The sequence below is a fragment of the Phodopus roborovskii genome, unplaced genomic scaffold (assembly GCF_943737965.1).
Source record: "Phodopus roborovskii unplaced genomic scaffold, PHOROB, whole genome shotgun sequence".
Classification (NCBI taxonomy): Eukaryota; Metazoa; Chordata; class Mammalia; order Rodentia; family Cricetidae; genus Phodopus; species Phodopus roborovskii.
In genome coordinates this window covers 32,433,666-32,459,888 of record NW_026126482.1, presented here as the reverse complement: position 1 = coordinate 32,459,888, position 26,223 = coordinate 32,433,666, and the positions used below count along the sequence as shown (strand labels likewise).

The 26,223-nt window shown below is 37.5% G+C and overlaps 1 protein-coding gene across 1 annotated transcript; it reads right to left on the bottom strand.

Annotated features, from left to right (window-relative positions):
* Positions 1-343: 343 nt before the first annotated feature.
* Positions 344-7,767, bottom strand: LOC127229110 (prolactin-2B1). Its single transcript, XM_051194113.1, has 5 exons — positions 7,681-7,767; positions 7,080-7,274; positions 4,264-4,371; positions 3,103-3,282; positions 344-560 (listed from the first exon to the last, which is right to left on the bottom strand). Exons 1-5 carry the CDS (start codon positions 7,765-7,767, stop codon positions 375-377), a joined length of 756 nt encoding a protein of 251 aa, XP_051050070.1. The 3' UTR covers positions 344-374.
* Positions 7,768-26,223: the final 18,456 nt, after the last annotated feature.

Here is a 26,223-nt window from a genome sequence, read left to right as displayed (position 1 = left end):
CAGTCAGAACCTTTCAAAAAGTCCAATAAAGACTCATTGGCATTCAAAATGTAGCTTCAAAATTCAATGTTATTTTATGGATCTTAGAGACTGTATAGCATATAGCAATAACATTATTTTTGATTCTAACAATACCAACATTCTGGGACTTTGAAGTAAGTTGTATAATGTGTTAGTTAGGTACTTAACTTCTGTCACTTGTCAAATATTTTGATTTTACATGAAATAAGCTAAAAACATTTGGACCAATGACTAAGACTTTAGAACTTCCAAATAGTTTTATTTTTAAAGAAGAAAAGGAAAATTTTAAAGGGAGATTTACAGTGTTGTCATATCAAGGAACATCTCAGAAGCAGATGGCAAAAAATTTGCTATTAGCAGTTGTTTTGATGGATCATTCTGTACTTGAGGACTTCAAGGTAAGTGTTTATTCTGCGGGAATCTCTGACCAAGCATCGGATTAGGTTATAAAAGGCAAAATGGCGAACATCTTCATCGCTTGACTGCAAGGATGGCAGCCCAGACCAGACAACATAGATCTCATTATCTTTCTCTCCAATCTGAGTATGATCATTAAAAGGATAGTAAGCCAAGTATTAATTATATTTTAGTATTTGAGATGTTTAATCTTTCTAAATATAGATTTATGACAGTATCTGTATAGTCAAAATACTAAAATAAATATAGATTTTATTTTTCATGGGTAAACTTGATTGAATTACTAATGAAAAATTTCTGGTCCAAGTGAAATTTCTAATAAAATATTTCTTATAGGATTTGATAGATGAACAACCAGCAGGTGGCTATTTAACTTTTGACAAGGGCTACAAAGGGGCAAACTTTGTGTATCCTCTATATAGACATAGTCTTGTTTATTTTTTCTATTTCATGGAATTTGGAAGTAAACCAATTTCCTTTCCGATTTTCAGCCAAATCAGTTCTCCAAACAATGTGTATACAATAAAGCCTAGAACAAATGAGGATTGCTTTGGATGGCTCAAGAGGTGAATATTCAACAAATGACTGTGCTGGATCTGGTGAGGTAGTTAGGTATCTGTTTTTCTACCCAGGAAAGACACTACAAACTGAGAAAATTCTGGCATCTCCTGCTACTGCTGGATAAAGGATTCTGAGTAAAGTATATTTGAAAGGTGTGATTTGCTAGTATCCCTTTTGATAGTAAGACTATTAAAGATATGGGCCTACATTATCTGTTTTCCAGATGTGATTACTTTTTATTTTTGAAATAATAAAATTCATTATTTCTCCCTTGCTTTTATTCCTTCCAATCCCTCCCATATATTGTCCCTTGCTTTTATTTTAATTCATGGCCTATTTCTTGATTAATTGTTATTATATACCCATATATATATATATATATATATATATATATATATATATATATATATCCATCCTAATCAGTTTGTGTAATGTTAATCATGTGTATGTTTTCAGGGCAAACCATTAGGTACTGGGAAAACCAACTGATGACTTTTCCTTGGCAAAGCCTATTTCTCCTATCTCAGCATTCTTTAGTTGCTTTGTATAGGAATGCAGCCGTGTGGACCCTCCTCTGAAGCCCTGGCCACTTTGCTATATCTATTGGAGTTACTCATTCTCATTTCATGTTTAGAAAATCATGTTTGTGAGATGGTAAATGAAGCTTCTGGCATTCCTAGTAGACACACTCTTATATAAACATGCTGATCCTATGATTCTTAAATCTTTCCTTCCCATCTGAAATGTTCCCTGAGCCATAGATATGGAAATATTTTGTAGAAGTATCTGATGGAACTGGACTTCACAACTCTTTATGTTGACTGGCCATGGTTTTCTCTAATAATCTCCATGAACTACATTGCTTTTTAATTACTTTTTGCAAAGAAAAATATTTAGTAAGTAGCTACTAAATGTTTGACAGTAGAAAAGGACATTCTCAAGAAATTGGAACATGTGGGATCAGCAAGATTGAGTCAGGGGATGAACAGATAAAAGCAAAAAAAAAAAAAAAAAAAAAAAAAAGAGAGAGAGAGATACCATAATAGAGGGAGCCATTATAGGATTGAAAAGAAAACTGACTCTAGAGAAATGTTCAGAGACCTACAAGGATGACCCCAACTAACAATCTGAGCAACAGTGGAGAGGCTACCTTAATTGCCCTTCCCTGATAATGAGATTGATAACTAGCTTATATGCCATCATAGAGCCTTCATGTAGTAGCTGATGGGAACAGAAGAAGACAGGCACAGCTAAACACTGAGTCAAACTCCTGGAATCCAGTTGTAGAGAGGGAGGAGTTTTAAGAAATGGGATCAAGACCAGACTTCAGAAACTCAAAGAGACCGGTGACCTGAACAAGGGGGACCTCATGGACCCCCAGGCTGATAGCTGAGAAACCAGCATTGAACCAACTCACATCCCCTGAACATGGATCTCAGTTAGAAGACCTGGGTAGTCTAAGGGACCTCTGACAGTGGAAACAGAATGTATTCCTGGTGCACAACAGGACTTTGGAGCACTTTTCTCATGGAGGGATACTCCCTTAGCCTAGAGGCAGGGGGGGAGGGCCTAGACCCTACTCCTAATGACTTAACAGATTTTGATGATCCCTCCAGAAAGGCCTTACCTTCCCAGTGGTGTGGGTAGAGAATAAGATGGGAGTTGGATTGGGGACATGGGAGGATGGGCGTGAGAGGGAACTGGGATCAATATGTAAAATAAGGAAAAATCATAAAAATATATAAACATTTAAAAATACATTAACCATTTCAATGAATATCTCATTTTTTAAGACTAGAAGTTGTTCAGTTTAAAAGTGCAGTCAATATTCTAACCTTTTATCCTATAATTCATATGTTCCACTCTTTTTTTTAGAAAGGACCTCTGAATCCAACACCCTTTGCTTAGTTTCCACCCCCATGATGACCAGTAGTAATTTGTAACCTACCCTCCCAAATGGTAACAAATATCCATAACCTACCAAACAACCAAATATTACCCACCACACCTCTTGGGAATCTGGGTGCTATGTTCTTAAAATTACTTTGAATAACACCTCATTTAAGCATGAAAAAAACTAAGAATTGTCAGAAGACTGCTCACCTTGTTAAGTATTGCTTTAACTCCTGCCATGAGTTCATCAAATTTATCCTGAATCTCTGTGGCTTGGTAGAGAATAGCATAAGTGTCTCCTTGCAATGCAGACATTTCATTCACAAGATGAAACAGAGGTTCAATCCAAGAATACAGTAGATTGCATACCAATTTCAGTAGTACTTCTGGCTAAGTAATCATAATTTAACAGATATATTAGAATAAATGAAATTCAATAGAATCCTATATAGGTAGCTTTGCTTCAAAAACACTAACATTTCTGTAGCTATTAATATTACTTTAGAGATGATACAAGTTGTATATGTGAAAATGTAGTCATTGGCATGGTTATGAAATTTTGTTGAAGATAAAACTCACAGCAGTCAGTAGAGTACTCTATGAAGTTTCTAGCAAAATAATCCTTCCCAATAAATGAGTTTTCTTGTGCAAATTCCTATTGGTAATGTTTCTTTTATTTTCCATCATTTATATCACAATTATTTAAATGAGAATTGTAGACCTACTATTGCCATTAAACAAAACTTGACTCAATCCTGAGATGGGTTACGGCAAGGAATCATAATGAGAGATTATAACAATTATAAATTTGAGATGATGTGATATATAGACTTGCCATTATACTGAAAGGATTACATTATCCTGAGAAAGAAGCTAAAGTGTTCATTGGATTCTTTTCTCTGGAGGCTTTCAGTTACAAAGTAAAGGTAGAACAAATAGCTTTGAATTAATATTTAACAAAAGAAAAAGGAGCAGAACCAGTAACTACTGAATAGTCAGAAATGAACAGGTCAGAATGTACTATGTTACCAACTTGCTGTCCATCAGTAACCATTAGAAATACAGCTGAATTTGCATTGTATATGCTTACAATAATGAATATTCAGCCTTGAATGTTAATTAAACTTTCTACAGAATAATAAGTACAAGTCCAGGGCTTTGCAGTTGTAAAAGGATCTTCTCCATGTAAAATTATAGATCATCTAAGGGAACCCTTACCATATTTCATTTATAATTCATTAACCATACAGTATGAATTCTTTATTGCTCGTACGATAACAATTGTAATGCCTTTGATAACCTTCATTATGTGTAGAAATGCTGCATACTTCAGTTTTTCTGGTAAAGAAATATAAAAGCGTAAAGACTTACATTGCTTTCTAGAACTTGCTCCTTGTTTTCTGGAGTATCAAAAGGATCAGTGGGACAGCTGTCAGGGAACCTGTCATTGTAACTCTTGCCCTGGGTATACTGTTTATCCTGGAAATATTATAATATTAAAATAGTTAAGAGATCAGAAAATATATGAATGGGCCAATAACCCAAATTCTAATACATTTGATGTATATATTTAATTAAAATCCAACCGAAGAGAATTGATGCCTACTAATGTAAAACTAGACAACTATTAGTGGATGAAGATGTCATAGGACATATTACTGTAGTTCTTAAACCAACATATTCCATAACACTATTCTAAATAAATATACTTTCATGCACAGATAAGATTAATCTTACTTGTCACCAAAGAAGGTTTTTCTTGAAATAGATGGAGATCTATATAGTTACACAACTGACCAAAATGCAGAGAATGAATGGCTTTGAGGTTCCCAATCACAGCTGATGTAACTTTAATGTGATCCTTAAACTTGGACTCTATTAAGTCATCTCTTTCCTAGCTCTTCTTCCCTGTTCTTCCTCCAACTTGATCTTCCTGATCCCTCATGTTCTCCTTTCTCTCTCTCCTCGCCTCAATCTCCTACAGCCTTTGATGATCTCTAATGGGAGGATTCACCTTGTCTGTGGAGAGGATGGCGAGGTGGGATGGGAAGATGGTTGGGGGCAGTGGGAAGATGGGAGGGAGAGGGAACTGTATATAAAATAAGATTTTTTTTAATTTAACTTAAACATTACAAAAAGCTAAAATAAAACCTAGACACAGAGAAACTCTCAAAGGGGAAGTGGGGTAGAAAGCTTGTAAAGACAGACTCCCAGAAAGCATGCTGATAGGTAGCTTCCCTTAGACATGATAGGTAAAGTGAACCACAAATTCTCATAAATATGCTGACTGAACAAGACTAGCATAATAATAATACTGGTTGGCATATTAATATGGACAGGGGAAATCCCAAATAGCTGTATCCTTAAATGAAGAGCTACAGAGATTCCATGGCTGTGGAGAGAGGGCAAATCAGTTGCTTCCTGGGATGAATGCCCATATAGATTGTCTAATTCTTGGTAGTTAGCCATAGATAAATGCATATATAATTAGGAAAATACATATATACATACATACACACACATATATATTAGACAGCCATAATAAGAGACCATGAATTTGTGACAGGAGGTACTAGGAAATTCAGTGAGGAGATTGATACTCTCACAGAATTACCATTCATATATGAAATTCTAAAACAATAACAAATTTTTATTGAACAGTTGAAATTAATACATTAGGAGAAAGACTTTTTAATCTGTTTTAAAACATGATATGTAGTTTCATTTTTCCATTCAGCTAACCCTCAAATTTACCAAATTCCTCCATTGTTTGTTATTCTCTGACTTCCTAAAAGTTCTTCAAGCCAACAACAAAAATAACAAAACTATAAAATACCAAGTTTTATATCATCTTTTGTATTTGAGGCAAATGCCATAGTAATTAGGTGTGTATAGTTTTTAACTTAGTTTGTCAGATATCTTAATACCAAAACATTACTTGCTAATACATCTGCATCTATACAACTGTAATTTACCAAGGTCATTGTGAATTTGGAATGCTGTTTTGCTGATTGTACCAAGTGATAAAACCCTAAATGTGCTCAATCTCATCTGACATTTCTTTTTTGTTTCTTCTTATTTTACATACTGATCCCAGTTTCCTCTCCTTCCCATCCTCCCATGTCCCCAACCTCCCTCCCATTCCATTCTTCACTCACTCCACTGGGAGAATGAGGCTTTCCAGGAGGGACATCAAAATCTGTCAAGCCATTAGGATTAGGGTCTAGGCCCTCCCTCCTCTCTATAGGCTAAGGGAGTATGCTCCCAAAGTCCTTTTGTGCACTAGGGATACATACTGTTCCCACTGTTAGAGGTCCCATAGACTGCTCAGGGCTTCTAACTGAGACCCATGTTTAGGGTTCTGAGGCTGTCCAATTCTGGTTTCCCAGCATCAGTCTGGTGGTCCATGGGCCCCCCCTTGTTCAGGTCAGCTGTCTGTATGGGTTTATGTAGCCTGGTCTTGACCCCTTTTCTTTTCTTTCCTTTTCTTTTTTCTTTTGTTGTTGTTGTTATGGTTTGTTCTCTTTGTTATTTATTCATTTATTTTTCTTCGTATTTTACATATGGATCTCAGTTCCCTCTCCCTCCCTCTCTCCCTCCCTCCTATGCCCCCCGACCACCCTCCCATCCCATTCCCTTACCTCCACTCCACAGGGAGGGTGGTGCTCTCCAGGAGGGTTGACCACTTTTCTTATTACTCCTCCCTCTCTACAACTGAATTCCAGGAATTTGGCTCACTGTTTAGCTGTGGGTGTCTGCTTCTGTTTCCAACAGCTACTATGATGGCATATAAATTGGTTATCAATCTCATTATCAGGGAAGGGCATTTAAGGTAGCCTCTCCACTGTTGCACAGATTGTTAGTTGGGGTCATCATTGTAGGTCTCTGGACATTTCTCTAGAGTCAATTTTCTCTTTAAACCTGTAGTGTTTCCCTCTATTATGTTATCTCTTTTTTCCTCTTGTCTATTAATTCCATGACTCAATCTTCCTGGCCCTGGTTCTCATTTCTTGAGAATGTCCTTTTCTACTGTCAAAGACTTTAGTAGCTCCTGATTTCTTCAACCTATGATCGTATATTGCTTGAAATTTTGGTAATGATGTTTTCCACTTTAGGTTATACAACATTCCAACCAGTAGCATGAAGGCACATTTTATAGCAAAGCAATAAGTCAAGGGGTTACTTACAAATTCAGTGAACATATTTGCAGCTTGCCTACTAGTGACCTGAGAAATATAGGTGGTCAATTTAAACAGTTTCTCTAATGTCTTCTGGATATCCTCATCCCTCTTGACACAGGTGGGTGCAGAGGTCACATTCTTCCACAAAAGCAGGTAGGACACTAGTAGTAGGAGAGGTGCCCTTGCTAAAGAAGAAGAGATCTAGTTTGAGATTTCTTTCTCTCAATCACCCTGTCAACGGAAGCCTCACCACAATGGCCTCTTTTACATAGTTTGGTAGATATGCTGAGTAATAAACATCACCCACTATGCCAGTTTAACTAAGTAACTATATCTGCAAAGATTTATATTTTATGACTAAGATCCTGCATTTTTTATGTTATTTTTAGAAATGTTTCTGTTTTTTTCTAACACTTGTAGCTTAACATCATCAGGGTGATCTTGTCCTATTCTTCTGGTTGTTTAGTGTCCTGCAGATTTTTGGCAATAGGACACTCAAGAATTTGTGATTCAGTGTCTATATATAGGCATAACTGACCATAGTCTGAGAAAGGTAACATGAACAGGTTTGCTTTGTCTTCATTATTTGTGGAAATACATTACTTACCTTTTTATTGATACTGAGGATGAAGATAATGTTCTCATAATCATGATGCCATTGCCTAAAATTAAAATCTCTACTCTGAAATGTCATATATTTATTTCTTTGGAAAACATTTAATTTGATGTTTACAATAAGCCTATGAGTAGGCTTAGCAGCATACATATAATGCCAACAAAAAAAAAAATACACTGTATTTGCAGTTTGTGTGATTTTTATAATGCCATTATTAGCAATTTTGGAAGGCAAAGCATACACACACACACACACACACACACACACACACAGACACACAGACACACACACACACACACACACAGAGAGAGAGAGAGAGAGAGAGAGAGAGAGAGAGAGAGAGAGAGAGAGAAGTGGACTTTGCATCTCCTTTTGTACCTCCTTTGAGGCTCTGTGTTGCTAAGGGTTGTCATCATTACTTGTAAAGACCCACATAGGTGACATATCATTGACTCCAGGAATTTGATTTTATCTATTTTCTCTGTAAAAGATGCCTTTAAATATTTTTGCAATGCTTAGTGTTGGTTCCATCAGTTTCCTTTGCACGTGTCCTTTATATGAGGAACCACATAATTGTAACACATTAATAGTTTGTAACAGGGTGATATATAATGCATTTATCAAATTAAATGGGTATTTACTTTTATGAACACATGTCTGAAACAAATTATGTTATGAAATATGACTCTTATGACTCTATACTTCGATAGGAACTTTGTTAATACGAGTGCTAATGCCCAACACACACACAATTTGTGGGGAATAACATGGGAAAGATCAACCCCCAAATACTTACAATATTTAAATATACTGAAAAGTTATTTAAAATATAGATAACAATCAATTTCATGTACAAACAAAAATATTGCCAAATAATTAATATTACTACACACTTTCAAAAATGCTCATGCTTTAAATTTAATCTATTAGTGACATGTATACATATTAAAATATGTATAAATATGCTCTATCCATTCATCAACTGAAGAATTTTCATTGTCCAAGAAGAAAGGAAGAAGACTCATTACTTTCTTTTTCTGCATAAAATCATTCATTTTTCTTGAAATATTATTAAGAAAATCGAAGCAAGTTAACATTAGTGTGAGGTTTTGCATCATTCTTATACTTGAACCAAATTGTCAAGATTCTGTAATACCCACATCTGCTAATCCTGCATACATTTCTCTCTAGAAGTAAAAATTTGGTTATAATCATTCAAGTGAAAGAACTCATAGTCAAGTCCCCAGACCCAAAATATGTTACTTTCTTCCTTCCTAATATGTCACTAATTTAATCCATTAGAATCTACTGCTCTCATATAATCTTAATTTCTCCTAATCTGCAATTTTCACTTTTGGAAATGACTCATTCCCTGTTTTGGATATGTCTTTTTCACATAATAAAATGTTAACAAATCCCTGGTTTTTAATTCCTTGGCACAGGTAATGCCCATACCCCTGACACACACACACATACACACACACACACACACACACACACACACTTTGTACATCATATCAGTTAAGACAAGGCAAAATGCTTTCAGACATAACTACATGTCTCTATGCTATGATGACTCCCCTTTGAAACCCACTAATCCAAGAATGTATTTTCTTTCTAGAGCAATGACCACAAAGTATATCTAAAGTCTAAGCAGCTTGGATTCTTCTTATGAACACAATTCAATCATACCAGATAGATAAGCAATTATATCAATAAACAAACTGTCCAATAGGAATGTTCAAGCATCTATAGAGGAACTCAAATGAGGAGTTACTTACAGGAAAGTGTTGCAATCAAAGAGAGTGACATCCCTGAGAAGTCACTTACTCAGGAAAACTGCATCACTTTGGTCCTTTCCTTCCTTCTCTTAGCTTTCTACCTCCTATATAGTAGAGCACATCCTGCTACAGGGCACAAGGAAGTAACACCTGGAATCCAAATGAGGATCCCATGACCTTTGTCTGTTAGGGGTCAGTGACTGCAGCCTAGAATCCGTGACCACAGACATAAGTGTATCTTGGGTGTTTATCTTATTTCCTGTCTGTTAATAGTGTCCAAGATATGTTGTACATAGCCTCAGCCACCTCTTGTTCATAAATACTGATCATACTTTTATTCTCAAATGGAAATAGCTATGGCCTGGAGTTTGGCTATTTTCTTCATGTTCTTGTATGTTCCTGTCACCACATCTGTAAATAAATACCTATAGCTATAGGTATTTATTCTCAACACCTTATCCTTTGCAAGTCTTTACCAATATTCATGGAATACTGTACATAGTTTTGGTTGGTAGACAGATACAAGAAGTAACAGGTAAACACTTAGTTTACAAGGCAACTGGTAGAAATAGCACATCTATTGAAACAAACAATTGCAGAAGTCATCCTAATCGGGACTATTACATCCTTTTCCACAAATTTTTAAGCTGAATAATACCAAATGTGTGTTCTATGTTGCTGAGATGGCCTTAAATCCAACAAGAAAGTGGTTTGCTGAACTCAAAACATATACCACTATTGGCTCAGTGGTTATATCTTACTTGGCTGGGTATTCCATTATCATTTGATTGTGCAGGTCCCACACTGACACTTTATTCCAGTAATTAGTATGGTGCCATGTGGCATGATGAAGGATGCTTAATATTATGGAAATGTCCACTCATTCTCACCCTAATTTCTTCATAACATGTGGCATGTTTATGTAGTATTAGAAATAAGTTCTTACCATTTAGTTCTGGCATGCTCCAAAATCATACACAATGCATCTACGGTTTGAAGTTCAAAGAGACTTCTCCATCCATCAACACAAATGTAGTTAACCAAATCTGACCTTGGGGGTTTTCAACAGCCCAATGAGCATTTATAGTAACTGTTTCTACCATAAATTGTTCCCTCTTATACATTCTTAACTGATATGATTACTATAACGAGTAAGGTTTTTCCTCCTGCCGCCAGTCTTGTCCCACAGCAGCGCCAGCCCCAATTAATGCACCGAGACTCTGTATTTGATATAATGCTGTTGGCCACATACTAGTTTCTTATCCGCTAGCTCTGTCTTAAGTTTTAACCCATTTCTATTAAAGATAAGTACTTCCACATGCTCTAATCTTACTGGGGAATGGGGCAGGTGTCTAGTCTCCCCAGTCTCTCCATCTTGACCCTCCTTACTACTTCCCCTTTCCTCCTTGTCTCCTAGTCCTGCCTATCGTGCTTTCCTATTGGCCAACTGTGCTTTATTCATTAACCAGTATGAGAAACATATTTACAGAATGACATCTCCCATCAGATTATTGTTCTTTTAGATTGTCTTCAAATGCATATGATATTAGTTGTTATCATTATGAATGAATTCCCTACAGATTTTCAGCAGAGTATTTGAAGGTCTGCTGCATATGTTGCTATTGGAATTAAGCATCTATGATAGTGGTTCACAACCTGTAGATTGTGGTATCTTTGTGGTATTAATGACTCTTTCACAGGAGTTCTATATTCTACCTATTAGATATTTATATTATGAGTCATAACAGTAGCAAAATAATAGTTACGAAGTAGCAACAAATATACTTTTATGGTTGGGGATTACCACAACCTGAGGAACTGTATTCAAGGGTTGCAACATTAGGAAGGTTGAGAAATATTGATATAAAGGAATCTATTTAAAAAACTATGTGGCTCTAAGTAAGTATGGAAAGAACTAATTGTTTCCTTCTTCTGTAAGGAATGATTTGGGTTACAACATAATAATGGGAGATACTAACTTATTTAGTTATCAGTAATACACTATTTATTGTTAATATGCATTATTAAATCAATTAACCTGGGCTCAGAGGGACTCACAGAAGTTGAAATAACTACCAAGGAGCCTGCATGGGACAACCAAGCAGTCTGCATGCATGTTACAGTTGTATAGCTTGGTCCTCTTGTGGGACTCTTAATACTGGGAGCAGGGGCTCTCTACAACTCTTTCACTGGATTTTGGAACTCCTCATACTGGGTCTAGTCTTAATACATTGGAAAGTGTTTAGCATTACTTGATATGCCATGATTTGTCTATATTCATGTGAGGCCTTCCCTTTCCTAAACAGAAACATAGGAGGAATAGATGGTAGATGTCATTCTGTAAATATGTTTCTCATACTGGTTAATGAAAGCACTGTTGCCCAATAAGAAAGCAAGATAGGCAGGACTAGGAGACAAGGAGGAAAGGGGAAGTAGTAAGGGGAGTCAACATGGAGAGTCTGGAGAGAGCAGGATGCCAGCCGGCTCTCGATAACCACGTGGAAATATTAGATTAACAGAAATGGGTAAATACTTAAGGCAGAGGTAGCTGATAAGATAAAAGTAACTGGCCAACAACATTATATCAAATACAGAATCTCTGTGTGTTAATTCGGGCTGGTGCAGCAGCAGGACAAGATCTGCGGCAAAACCGTACTCCTTACAAGGAATGGATTGGGGAGTGGTATAAAAAGGGTTGAGGGACTAAAAGAAGAGGCGGGATGGAAAACTGTGGCAGGAGGTTAAATAAATAAATGAGTTTATAAAAATATGCATTAACCTAACTTCATGTAGAATATCCCATGATACTGTTGCTCATAGTTTGTATCAGAAGCTTGCCATAGAACTTGGCAGCATGGTACAGGTGGCACTGGTTTTGCAGGCATAGAAATACAAAACTACAGGAATCATTGCCACTTGTGTCTAAATTCTAGAATGCAAATAGAGTGAGCAATATGTGGCAGGGTCATAGTCCCTTTGAGGAGTCTGAAAGGCCATCGTGAAGGTAAAGCCTAAGTAGTAGGATGATACCAAGGGTATCAGAGACATGAGGTTCCTGGAACGTCTGCTCAGGGAAGTATCAAGCATGAAGCAGAGCCAGCTGTGACAGAATTTGTGCGCATATTTGATAGCAGAGGTGGGAGAGCAAGAGCAGCTACCTAAACCTTTCTGAGCTCAGTTGCTTTCACCAGATGTCCAAATGCTGCCAGCGTTCAGTCTTGGTTTGGTCTTATCATTCCTTGATATAGCCCCAGTGTTCCAGTTTAGATGAAAAACATAATTCTTATCCTTGTACACTTCAAGCCAGTATCTTGTTTTCTTTGTAGATTTTTGTTTTGTTCTGTTTTTATTCTTTCACAGGCCCTTACTGTTGACTGAGTCTCAGAAAAGATTTTGGACAGGATCAGGACTGCTAGAGGATATGGGACTCTAAATAGATTCTGCCTCATAAGATAGTCTTGGATTTTTGAGGGTAAGTAGTAAGATGTCTTGCCAAAAAAGTTCTATGAATGAATGTCAAATTGACAAAGTTTTATTTGTTATGATTAATATTAATTGTTGCTCTAACAGCACCTGTAACCAGATAATGAAATCCTAGGAGATAGCCATTTTGAGGAAATGAAAGCGCTGCTTAATCTATCTCATCATTGCCCCTACTGAGTTTATTTTCTTGTTTCTCTTCTTTTTCATATTTCTTTATAAGGAATGTTAAACATTTTCTAATATTTATGCTACATGATATTATTTCAGTATGTCTGTGGATGCATGCTGCCAATTGTGGAATTATACATATTATATTTACCAGCTTTACCTCCTTTCATTCTTTTGATATTTTGTTCATTGTCAAGGATATTTTAGAAGAGTGCTGTTTAATCATTTATAACTAGTTATACTTTTGTTGTATTTTGTTTATAAAAGTTTTCTTTCCTTTCATTACATTGAGAATACAGTCTTTAAGAAATTTCATTATGTCATACATAGACACTTACATTCAACTTTGAATCTGTAGATATGACCATTCCATATCTACCTACTCAAGCACAATACCAGACATGAACTCATAGCTCCTTAAACTGAGCAAAGGGCAAGGAATTTTTGAGTTCGTAAATGTTTGCATTTACATATAACGAAAGATTCCAAAGAATGGTTCTGATTGTTAGAGGTTCATATCTACTATCTGCATATAAATGTGATTTGGTATTAACATTAAGCAAATAAGATTTTTAAATAGTTTAAAAAAACTATAATACAAAGGAAGCATCTTTGTTCGGGTCTGTTTTAGGAATCAGTGCTGATGAGATTCCTGAGTGTAGCTTCTCTGACATTTCTAGAAGATGAAATTTGGCAATAACATTTCTGTTTCTCTGACTCTTAGAACTTTTCTTTTGCCTATTCTCTATCAATTCCTGAGTACTAGGTTCAGGAGCTGTGTTGTAGTTGTAAAAATTGGAGGAATTTTTATGTGGGAGGGGCTAGAGGGACAAAAAAAGGTAATATATTTTGAGGAATAATATTTCAGCTTTTAACTGCATTGGAAATGATTAATCTGGACTATAATTGTTACATTAAATAATTACAGCTGGATTCTAGGACAGAATTCCATTTCTGCAATATTTATGTCTACTTCAGTATAATAAAGTTTATATTTTATACTGAATGATATTAAGTTTGAGTGGGTGCCCTCATGAGACACATACTATATAACAGAGTTGGAGAATATCACTTTTGAACATAAAGTTCGTGCAAAGCAAGAGACTTTGGGTGTCATATGTTCACCCAGATCTGGGACTTTCTACATATAGATAAGGGTTGTAAACAGGATGTGGCCTTAGAGCAAGCCTGGATCAGTCAGACACAGGGAGCCAGGTGAAGTGACAAAGTTCTAAAGATAGTAACGGGCTCATTTTCCCTCAGCCAGAATAGCAATAGCAGCTGTCAATACAGAGGCACTTGAACAGTAGAAGAGGATATGCCTCAAGGTGATGAAGACTGCTGACCCATGGATAATGATACTTGTCAAGGTTCACTTTCATTTCTTTGATAAACCTGATTAAGTTTGTTGTGAGATTTATTGTAAAGGGACAAATTTTATCATGGTGGGGAACCTGAAAAGGATGGTCTCAGTGATTTTCCACAGTCAGGAAACAGGGGTATCCCTGACCAGGGATAGCACCACCCATTATTAGCTGGGCTTTAATAAAAGAAGGAAATGTCTTGCAGCTGGGTCTCATTAAGGCATTTTCTCACTTGAGGCTCCTTCCTCTCTGATGACTCTAGCTTGGGTCAAATTGACACAAGACCAGCCAGTATAACTTATCAACTTAATACACAATCACATCACTATTATACTTCAACCTTGCCTTTATAATTTATCCCCAAGATTTCACATTAAGAACATAAATAACTTTAAAAGGTCCGCAGCCTTTAAAAATTCGAATATATTGAAATTTCAGTAACCAATCTTTTAAAATACAAAATCTTTCAAAACTCAAAGTCTTTGACCTGTGTGCTCTAGTAAAATAAGTTCCAACTTCAAGATGGAAAAGTCAGGGCATAGTCACAACCAAAACAAAGCAAAATTCCAACTGTCCAATATCTGGGATTCTCTCATAATCTTTCTGGGCTTCTCTGAAGGGCCTGAGTCAGTTTTACACCTACATTCTCTGCAGCCCTGATAGTCTCCTAATCTCAGGCCAGCTTCACTGCACAGGTGCAGCTGTTCTTCATGGTCACCCCTTGGTACTGGCATGTCCAAAATTCCAGGGTCTCTTGCTGTAACTGAGCTACACTTTTACCAATATCCCCTCCAGTATTCTTTTCAGAGACTCCAGCTACCAAGCCTCAGCTGCTTTCCAAGACCTGTCATGCCTTCAAAACCAGTACCACCTGTGTGACTCTTAAACTACCAACCTTTGTGTCCTCTAGATCATAGCTTCTGTGTAATGATCCTAAGGAAATACTTCCCAGAATACTTCACCTCAGTTATGCTGGTCTTTCATTGTAGCTGATTCTTCAGTCCCAGCTGATCTGCATTCATGTTCTCAGTGAAGCAGAATTTCATTTTAGTGGTTTCTGGTATCTTATCAATTACACCTGATTCTTCATCCCTGGCTAAACAATAACAGAGGCTCAAGTTTGAGTGTATGGGCCCTAGTTAGTGGAAATGTTTTAGAAGAATTAAGTGATGTGGCCTTGTTGTAAGAAGTGTCAATGGTAATGAGCTTTGAGATTTCAAAAAAATCATATGAGGCAATTTTTCTGTGTATCTCTCTATCTCTATCTGTGTCTCTGTATCTCTCTCTCTCTTTCTCTCTCTCTGTCTCTCCCTCCCTCTCTGCTTCCTGAAAATCAGGATGTATAGTTTTCAACTGCTATTCCATCACCATGCTGCTCTCCCTGTCATGTTTATAGAGTAACCCTTTGAAACTGTGAGCAAGAGCCCAATTTTGTGTGTGTGTGTGTGTGTGTGTGTGTGTGTGTGTGTGTAGTTTCATCTTGTTCCACCAACAGACTTGAGGTAATGGCCTTAGGGTGTGGCTTCTGCTCTCTTGGATTGTGGTCTGACCATCCAGGCTTGCAATCCCTGTGTCTCCAGGGGCAGAAAACTGTCGTGGTTATTTACCATCATTATGTGAATTCTCCTCAAACAAAAAGGAGGAGGAGACATACAACAGCTCTGATAATCTTTGAGTAATTATCATACTTCCCTCTGGAACTTTACAAGCCAGAACTCCATGCTCTACCTTTCTGTCAACACTCTTCCAAACTCCCACAGAACAGCTCACCAATCTTTGAACATTCAATGGCTTTGCTCATCCAAAATTTCAAAGTCTTTCCACAATCCTCCCCAAAACCAACATGGTTGTGTCTGTCACAGCAATATCCCACAATTTCTGTTTTAGTTAAGTGTAAGATAGTTGTGATGAAACACCATGACTAAAAGAAACTTGAGGAGGAAAGGGTTTATTTTGCTTATACTTCCATTATCATTGTTCATCATCAAAGGAAGTCAGGACTGGAACTCAAACAGGGCAGGAGACTGGAGGCTGGTGCTTAACCAGAGTCAATGGAGGAGTGCTGCTTGGTAGTTTGATCCTCATGGCTACCTCAACCTGTTTTCTTATAAAACCCAGGAGTACCAACCCCTGGTGTTGCCATTAATAATGGGTTTGTCACTCCTAACATTATGGACACATTTTTCTCGGTTGAAGCTCCTTCCTCTCAGATGACTAGCCACAACAAGGAGTAAATGCAGGTGTCCTTTGAACAAGATGCCATGTTTTCCAGCTGTATGATATGGAGAAATCTAACAGATACTATGTTCCAGATCCCATGCTGGCTTACATTCTTAGTGCCAGATGGTACTATACCAGTGATCAGAGTAAAGCACTATTTAAGGACCTATTCAGATTGATTATCAATACAGTTAACATGCCATAGCATAAAACAATTACTGGTCTAGTAGTGGCACAAATTTATAAGTAAAATCCCCTGTTTTCAGATAGTTTAAGTCCTGCTCCTTGGATGAAGCTTGTATTTGTTATTGTGAACGGGGCAAGAAATCTGACTAGGAATGTTGCAGGCCTTTGGTGGTACTTGTTTAATTGATAATCTGATTTGACTACAGAATGTCTTCTAAACATCTGGGTTTGTACCTTTTTCCTGCTCACATATGTCTAATTTGGAGCAAGAAATTTTTCAGTGTTCTGGGGACATGGCAAAGACTTATAAGTGTTAAAACTACTCAGAATGAGCAAGTGTTTGCCTTGGTCTAGTATTGCCTCACCCTCCCTGAGGAGTGGATGGTGGATGGGAGGGGGTCTGGGAAACATGGGAGGATGGAAGGAAGAAGGAACTGAAATCAATATGTAAAATAAAAAAAAAGATCCATTACTCAAATAAACTGAAAATTAAAAATAAATACCACAAGTAATAAATAGGCAGAAAAAGAGATAGGGATATGGGGGTAAAGAGAACAAAAGGTAAGAAGGAACAAAAGTACAAAGAAGAATGAAAACCTATCAGCCCATCCATAACTCAGGGAATATATTAGAAGAGATGGGGAAAATGTAAGGGAATCCAAAGAAAAGCTGAAAAGTTTGGAAACATGTTGATTTCTTTTGGGCGTAAATTGCCACCAGTCTTCATTGAGGAGAGATGGCTGTGGTTTTCTTTCACACAGTTTGGATCCTAGTCAAATGCAGATGTCTAGATTAGTCTGCACAATAGTAAGGGGAATAACCATGGAATGCTCAAGTTGGTTTCCAAATATAGGGAGCAGAGAAAGCCCTGGGAGAGTGAAGCCTGGAGTGAATGTGCACTTTGACACTGGCACAGCCTAGCTACTATTACAAGACCAATTGGCTCATGAGAAATTGGTAAAGCAGTTATCCATATAAGCCAGGCTCAAGTGAAATAGGGTATATTTCCTTAGTAGTAGGAGCAAGATTGTTTATGAAGGGTTGAGTTGTGAGTGCAAAGACCAGCAACTGTGCCTTCCTCCTCCAGGGTGCTTATGTCTGTGATTTCTGGCTTGTAGGGACTTCCTACCAACATTAGCCAACCCCTCCCCCTCTTCTGTACTTCATAAACAAGCTGAAGATCCATGTTGCAGCAGTATCAGTCAGAGAATCCCACCAAATCCCAGGTTTACTAATCTGGGTCTGTATATATGTCCTATTTCATTCCCTGCTGACTCCTATCCAGGAGTTCGGGATTCAAGCAACTCAGGTCTCAGCAAGTGGCAACTTCAACAGGGACAAGGAAATAGACACTTCAGTTTCAGCCAAGCAGAACTCACACTGACAATCCACACTGAAATTGAATTCAGGAAGAAGAGGAAGTGCTCTGGAGAGAAGCATGCCTTCAAAGAATAAATTTAAAACAACAAAAAAGAAAGAGGGCTCATTCCATTATCTATGAGATGTAGAATTTGGGACAGGAGATCTGAATGGTAAGTAGTTACAGGATACTACTTGAAAGAAATCTTGAGGGACAAATAAAACCTAGAGGCAGGCAGCTCTATGTAGTAGCTTTGAAGGAGATTTTGAAAAGCTGTGCAAATAGGGTTAAGGGAGAATTTAGAAATCGCATAGTTAAGGCAAACAAGATTACTTAATGCCATAAAGAGACTACTGGGTCTCTGGGGAACAGGCATTTGGCCCAACACTGATCATGGAGTTTGTGCCCCAGCCCTATCTAAATGGTGGAACGATGTGGGAGCAGAGGCTAGGAGGGTTTAACACTTTTCAGTGACCTGTCTTAGGAGCATGTCCTAGGAACACTTGTTGGGGCAGTCCATGGTAAAGACAGAGATAATTGTGTTTTATTGTCTCAGGCTTGCATCCAGACTGGGCTGGAACACCAGGGAGCTGCTTATTGTAGCCTCATTCTAAATCCTGCCCTGAGAAAGACAGTCAGGAAAAAATATCTTGATGGTTTTGAATGTTACCTGGCTTTTGAACAATCTTTGGCTTTTCAAAGAGAAAGCAAAATGCCTTGTACTTAACTAAGGCTTATTAACCAACTTAACTGTAGTTTCTTAACAAAGATTCTCCAGGATATGGAGAATAAAAAGTTTAACCTACACTTTGTGCCCCCAAAAGTTCCAGGATGCCTTACAGGTGTACACAAAACAGCTGGGTTTTGAAAATGCTGAGAGGACATAGACAGAGACACAGGTGCTCAATTTATAAAACAAAACAAACAAGTCAAGTTTGAGTCTTGGGTTTTTCTGCAGTCCATGGAATGGTGTCAATCTCTGAAGAAAAGGGGGTGGGAGGATGCTTGTGATTCATGTAAAAACCAAACTTCTTTCCCATTATGGGCTTGTCCAAGGTGCCTCCAGAAATACCTTGATACTAGTGTCAGGCACAGCTTTCCTTCTTAACCAATCAGAAAGCAGTCTTTACTACCAAGGAAGTCAGGCCACTGTAAGGAGTATGGTTTTTCCTCCTGCCGCCAGTCTTGTTATGCCACCATGCCAGCCCCAAATAACACACAGAGACTCTGTATTTGATATAATGCTGTTGGCCAGGTACTAGTTTCTTATTGGCTAGCTCTGTCTTAATTATTAACCCATTTCTATGTATTTCCACGTGGTCTTACCGAGAGCAGAGGAACGGCAGTTCTGTTCTCTCCAGACTCTCCATCTTGACTCCTCCTCACTACTTCCACTTTCCTCCTTGTCTCCTAGTCCCTCCTATCATAGGATTAAAGATAAGTTACTTAGACTTTAGACACACAAAGATAGGCTAGATGATAGAATAGTTTCTTAAATCTTGCTAAATGTTAATGGACTAAATAGTGTTAACTGTGATTCTTATTTGATAACTGTGGTGTGATATAATTTGCTATGCTAAGGTTAAAACCCTTCCTTTTATTTTTAAACAAAAAAGAGGAGAAGATGGGAGATGTGATTCTGTAAATATGTTTCTCTTACTGGTTAATGAATAAAGCACTATTGTCCAATAGGAAAGCAAGATGGAAGGGACTAGGAGACAAGGAGGAAAGAGGAAGTAGGGAGAAGGGGTCAGCATGGAGAGTCTGGAGAGAGCAATTTTCTAAGTCATATTTTTCTAAAAGAGAAGATGCCATGACCAAACTACAGTCACAAGATCCATTTATTAGTACTTTCAAATTTTGCTTCCTGCATTTTGTTTGTATATTTTGAATGTCATGTATACTTTGTAGATAACTGGATGTATACTTCCTACGGTACAGTTCATGTGTAGCATCCTTAAGGACCTAGGTTTAATTCCCAGTATTATTTGGACCATTTCTACAGACCTGAATCTAAAAAAAAAAAAAAAAAAATGAGGACTAGTGGCAGGATCAAGAAGCGATCTTATCATCTCCATGTACTTAGTGAGTGAGCTCCTAGAAAACTGGCTAAGAAGACTGTATTGTTTTGAAAAGGTGATGATTATGTCTTCATTCTTGGTTTGTGCTTTTCACATTAAATAATGCCATCATGCCCTTATTTATCTGCAGTAATTGTGTATGTCATTGTGTATGTGATGACTGTGTGTACATGTGTGTTATTTTTGTATATAAATGTATGTAACCATGTGGGTGGCTGTAACACATTAGTTTGATTCTTCATTTGGAGCCTGATGATTCTGAATGTGATACTCAATAGCCTTTCACCTCATTATGACAGACAGGACCTTTCATATTCTCAGAGCTCAACAATTATGCTAGTGTATCTGACCACAGAGGCCTAAAGATCCTCCTGACTTTACCTCTGCTCTGCTGGGTTTAGTGCCCTAGACTCCATGCCTGACATTATGCTTGGGTACAGGGATATGACCCAGACACTCTTGATTTTGTTATAAGCACTTTGCCTAATGAAGCAGCTTCCTGTTCTGTAATAATTTCCTTTGAGGTATATTTCATGAAATATTAATATTTGTTAACTACATACACAGTTTCCCCAAACTGTTTTTGAATGAGGGCATTTTATCCAATGGATATTTGGCATATGTTGAAAAACTGGTGGTTTTGTGCCTAAGTTTCTTTCTGCATCTTTATGTTCTTCCATGTTATACAGTCTGTTTTTATACTAATGTCATGGGTGTTTCATTTATTTATTAGCTTGCTTGTTGCTATGCCACATTTGAGTTTCAGAATCTTTGTATTGATACATCCAGCCTTCCTTTTTTGTCAGGATTCATTTGACTATTTAGGATTTGTGTGCTTCTGTGTCTATTTTAGGTTTGCTTTTCTGGTTCTGAGAAAAACTGCTTGTATTTCACAAGAGCTGTATTGAATCTTTAGATTTTTATGAAAACACAGATATCTAAAATTATTAATTCTGCATGCAGTGATCATGGGGGTTCCATAGGTAGGTTTTTCAACTTATTCTTTGTAGTTTTAGCATATTTGATGCTGGCATATGTTTTACCACCTCATTTAATCTTACTCCTCGTTACTTTTTTTTTTACATATTAATCCCTGTTCCCTCTCCGCCCGTCCTCCCATTTCCCCCACCAACTCCCTATCACACCCTCTATCCACTCCTGAAGGAGGGTGAGACCTTCAATGGGGTATCATCAAAGTCTGTCACATCATTTGGGGCAGGATTTAGGCCCTGCCTCATTAGACTGAGAGAGTATTCCTCCATAGGGAATGGGCTCCCATAGTGCACTTGTGCACTAGGAATAAATAATGATTCCACTGCCAGAGGCCCCATAGACTGCCCCAACTGACCCACCCCAACTGACACCAATGCCTGGTTCTGTCTTATGCTGATTTCCCAGCAGTCAGAGTGGAATTCATGAGCTCCCACTTGCTTAGGTCAGCTGTTTCTGTGGGTTTTCCAAGCATGGTCTTGATCCCTTTTCTCATCTCTCTTCCCTCTCTACAACTGGTTTCCAGGAGTTGACCTATCATCTTCTAAACAGGATACTTTGACTTCTGCTTTTCATGTTTGTATCTTTTGTGTATCTTATGTTTCTCTTACTTGTTGATATAAAGACTTCAAACATCAAATAGAACAAACTTAAGAGAGTGGATGCTCTTACTTCTTACTGATTTTAGGGAAGATGATTTCATTTTTCTGTGTCTATTGCCACTTTGCCTGTAGGTTTGCCATGTACAGCTAGCTCCAAAAGCTGATGTATATTTCTTGTATTCCTAATTTTTCAGGTTGTCAGACTTTGAATCTGTAGATGTGGTCACATGATTTGTTCCTTCTGTTAACTCTAGTACATTTATTGATTCACATGTATTGTATTATCTTTAAGTACAAGAATTTTTCTAAGCAGAACATTGTTAATGATCATTCTGATCTGTTATTAAGTTTTGTTTATGTGGATCTTCTTTCAATATTAGATTCTGTTTTTTTTTCTCAAGGAAATTCACCTACCATTTTCTTTGTCTACTGTCTACTTTCAGTGTTATGATAACAGTGTTTTAAATAATTAGCTTGGTAGCTTTTCCTAACTTTGATATTTTAATTTAATTTGAATTTTGAAGAAGTCAAGTGATATAACACTTGTTATTACATGGGATTAAAAATTCAAGAGTATAAGAATAATTGATGAACCTATATTATATAGATATTTTATTAGAATTAGTATAAAAAACTGTATTTTTATTCTTTTAAAACGTACTTCATGGAAATGGACTAACTACTTTTCCTCCTTGTTTTTCCTTCATCCAGCCACCCCCCAGATACCTGAACTCTAAGTCCTGCCTTGTACCCTACTCTTAGATTGATAGCTTGAGAAGCTCTTTTTTCTTTGATTATCTTTGTTACATATGACTGTATGTATACTTACCTTGAATGAGAGCAGTATTCTATCAAACATTTAAAAGGCTATTTCAGTACAACCGTACAACTCTGAAAAATATTTATCTTACATGTTGTTTTTCCTTGCTGTCCTATACTTGGTTGGCTTCGTCTTCTTACTTATCACTCATGAGTCTGACCTTAGTAGAAAGGTAACCACATTGACCATTCAATATATGTTGTGATTTGGGTTATACCTTTTCCTAACCATGTTTGGTGTTTACTTTTAATTCTCATCTGCTACAATAACTTTAGATGGTTTTGGTATATCTGCTAGATTGTAGATGTTAGCATGAATATAATGAAAATTTCCAAAGGATGATTCTGAATATTAAACATTCATATGAATATGATTTGATATCAACATTAAACATATAGAGATTTAAAAGTAGCTAAAATATAGGTGAGGGAGGGACTGGGAGGAGAGGAGGAAGGGTGAAACTATATTTAGGTTGTACAAAAGTTAAATCACTAAAAATAAATAATAAAAAAGAAAAGAAGAACTATAATCAAATATATTCCCCATCAGTTTCTCAGAATGCTTTCTGGTTCATATTATCTTTAAGCTTTCCTGTAGCCACTGCAGAAAGGGTCTAAGGATCAATGAAAATTTGCAACCTGAAGCTCTTCTTTACTCCAAATAAATTTGAACTTACATTCATAACAGACCAGACCTTCCAAGTCTGATATATTATGTAAATCACAGTAATAAACCATACCTGGTATATTTTTTCCATAGAAAATACAGGATATATTTGGAATCCATCTCATGCATATAACAAGAGTGTAAGAACTTATCAGGCCTCTGGACATTTCTCTAGGTTCAGTTTTCTCTTCAAACCTATAACGGTTGCCTCCTTTATGGTCTATCTCCTCTCTCTCTCTCTCTCTCTCTCTCTCTCTCTCTCTCTCTCTCTCTCTCATCTTCTCTCATCTATTCTTCTAGACTCAATCTTTCTAGTCCCACGGGCTTTCTTTCCTCTTTTCCACTTCTCTTTCTCCTAATTCTCTCTCCACTCACTGCCTCCCCACTCCCCATGTGTTCAGGAGATCTTGTCCCTTCCCCCTTCTGTGAGGGATCTTATATGAATCTCTTAGAATCCTCCTTGTATCCTAGTTTCTCTGGTGGCGTGAATTATAGGCTGGTGATCCTTTGCTCTATGTCTAAAATCCATATGAGTGAGGACATACCATGTTCCTCTTTTTGTGACTGGATTACCTAATCTGACCCCAACTAACAATTTGAGCAATAATGGAAAGGCTACCATACATGCCCTTCCCTGATAATGAGATTTGTAACTAACTTATCCACCATCATGGAGCCCTCAGTATCTGATGGAAACAGAAGCGAACACCCATAACTAAACACTGAGTTGACCTGGAATCCAGATGCAGAGAGGGAGGACATGACCAGGCTACAGAAACACATAGAGACAGCTGACCTGAACAAGGAGGAGCTAACAGGCCTCCAGACTGATAGCTGGGAATCCAGCATAGGACTGACTCAGACCCCCTGAACATGGATCTCAGTTAGAAGGCCTGCGTAGTCTAAGGGATCTCTGACAGTAGAACCAGGATGTATCCCTGGTGCACAAAAGGACTTTGGGAGCATATCCCCCATGGAGGGATATTCCCTTAACCTAGAGAAAGGGGAGAAGGCCTAGTCCCTACTCCAAATGACTTGACAGATTTAGATGACCCCTCCTGGAGGGCATCAACCTATATGTGGAGTGGAGGGGGGTGTGAGGGGAGGGTGGTTGGGGGGCATGAGCAGGTGGGAGAGAGTGAAAGAGGGAGGGAAGGAGGGGGAGAGAAGGAGGGAGGGAGAGGGACATGGGTTCGATATGTAAAATAAAAATAATAATAATAATAAAAAAGAACTTGTCAAGCATGTAGGGAATAGAGGAAAAGAATACTTACAAAAGAAATTTGGAAATTCTTCAACTCTCCTATTGTGAGAAAATGGAACTAGTAACAATAGAATCTGCCAGGCCTACAATCAGCCTCAGTGTTATATCCTTTGGTTGGAGACAATCCTCATGTCTGGTGACCTTGACCCTGGGAATGAGCCTTGAAAATCTCTCACTTACTCATATAAAATTTATGTACCTCAATCTATAACTGCAAACACTAACATGTTGTATAACAAGTTGGAGAATATTACCTTTGATTATAAAACTAATAGAATTTATGAGTTCATGCAAAATGAGAGCCTTTATGTGTGAATATTGTTCACCCAGCTCTAGGAGTTTCTACACAGAGGTAAGGGTTATAAACAGGATATGGCCAAAGGGCAAGCCTGGATCAGCCAGACACAAGGAGAAAGTTGACATGACAAAGTTTAAAGGATAATAATGAGCCCAGTCCTAAATTTACCCCAAGTCAGGCCAAACACTGAGAAGCATCAAGACAAAAGCATCTCAAAAGTAGTAGAAGTTGTATTTCAACGTGATGAAGACTAATGGGTAATGGCATTTGTCCAAGTTTGCTTTCACTTCTGTCTATGGCAAATCAGATGAAAGCATGTTTGAAACAGTTTGTTGTAAGGTATTTTGGAAGGGGACACATTTTTTTCATGGTAGAGAAACTGAGAATGCTGGTCCCTGTGTTGCATGACCAGGAAGAAGAGGGACATAATATTGTCACTCCACTTCCTTGTGCTTTTCATTCAGTCTGAGACACAGCCCATGAACTAGTGCTGTCCACATGTAGTCAGATACAGAATTGTCCTCACATACATGCAGTTATTTTTTCTCATAGTTGATTTTAGGTGATATCAATATATATATATATATATATAATCCCTATAACAAGATTTGAGTGATTGAAGTCCTTCATAAACTTCAGATTTTGAATAATTTATTGTCAGTTGGAGGTGCTATGTGAAGAAGTTTTAGGGGGGGGGGACCTTGCTGCAGAGAGTAGGTCATTGTGCGCCAGCAAGTGAGCATTCTGATTTCAAAAGCTTTTCCAAAATCCACTCTTTTCTATTTCATGCTTGATATGCAAGATGTGAGCTGTCAGCTTTTTATTCTTGTAGCCATACCTCCCAAATGTTGACTTGGCTCAATTATGGCAACATGACTCTTATCCATCTGGAATCATAAGCCAAGATAAGCTCTGCCTTCATTATGTGGTCTTTGTCACAGCATTTTGCCACCACAGTAGACAAATGACTAATACACAGAAGTATCACTGTGTCACTTTCAAGCCATGGCTTTCTACTTCTTTTTCCCCATTAGTTCAAAACCAGTCATAAAATGTAGTCCATTGATTTCATTAATGAGTCTCCATAGTCTTTTACTCTGTCTACACTATTGATAAGTTCAGTGTTTCTTCTAAAACTCAAGCCAATCTCTAAATTACAAAATTCTATAAAACCAGATGAGATATATAGTTCCAATATGCAATATAACAAAAAATCATTGCTATTCTGAGAGAAGAATGGGATATGTCAGG

What these genes read in the sequence shown, in the direction of transcription:
- LOC127229110 (XM_051194113.1), bottom strand. Translation starts at nt 7,767, where the DNA reads ATGACATTTCAGAGTAGAGATTTTAATTTTAGGCAATGGCATCATGAT. An exon ending in CAAATATGTTCACTGAATTT is followed by an intron (nt 4,372 to 7,079) that starts GTAAGTAACCCC and finishes TAATATTTCCAG; the next exon opens with GATAAACAGTATACCCAGGG. An exon ending in TTAAAGCAATACTTAACAAG is followed by an intron (nt 561 to 3,102) that starts GTGAGCAGTCTT and finishes GATCATACTCAG; the next exon opens with ATTGGAGAGAAAGATAATGA.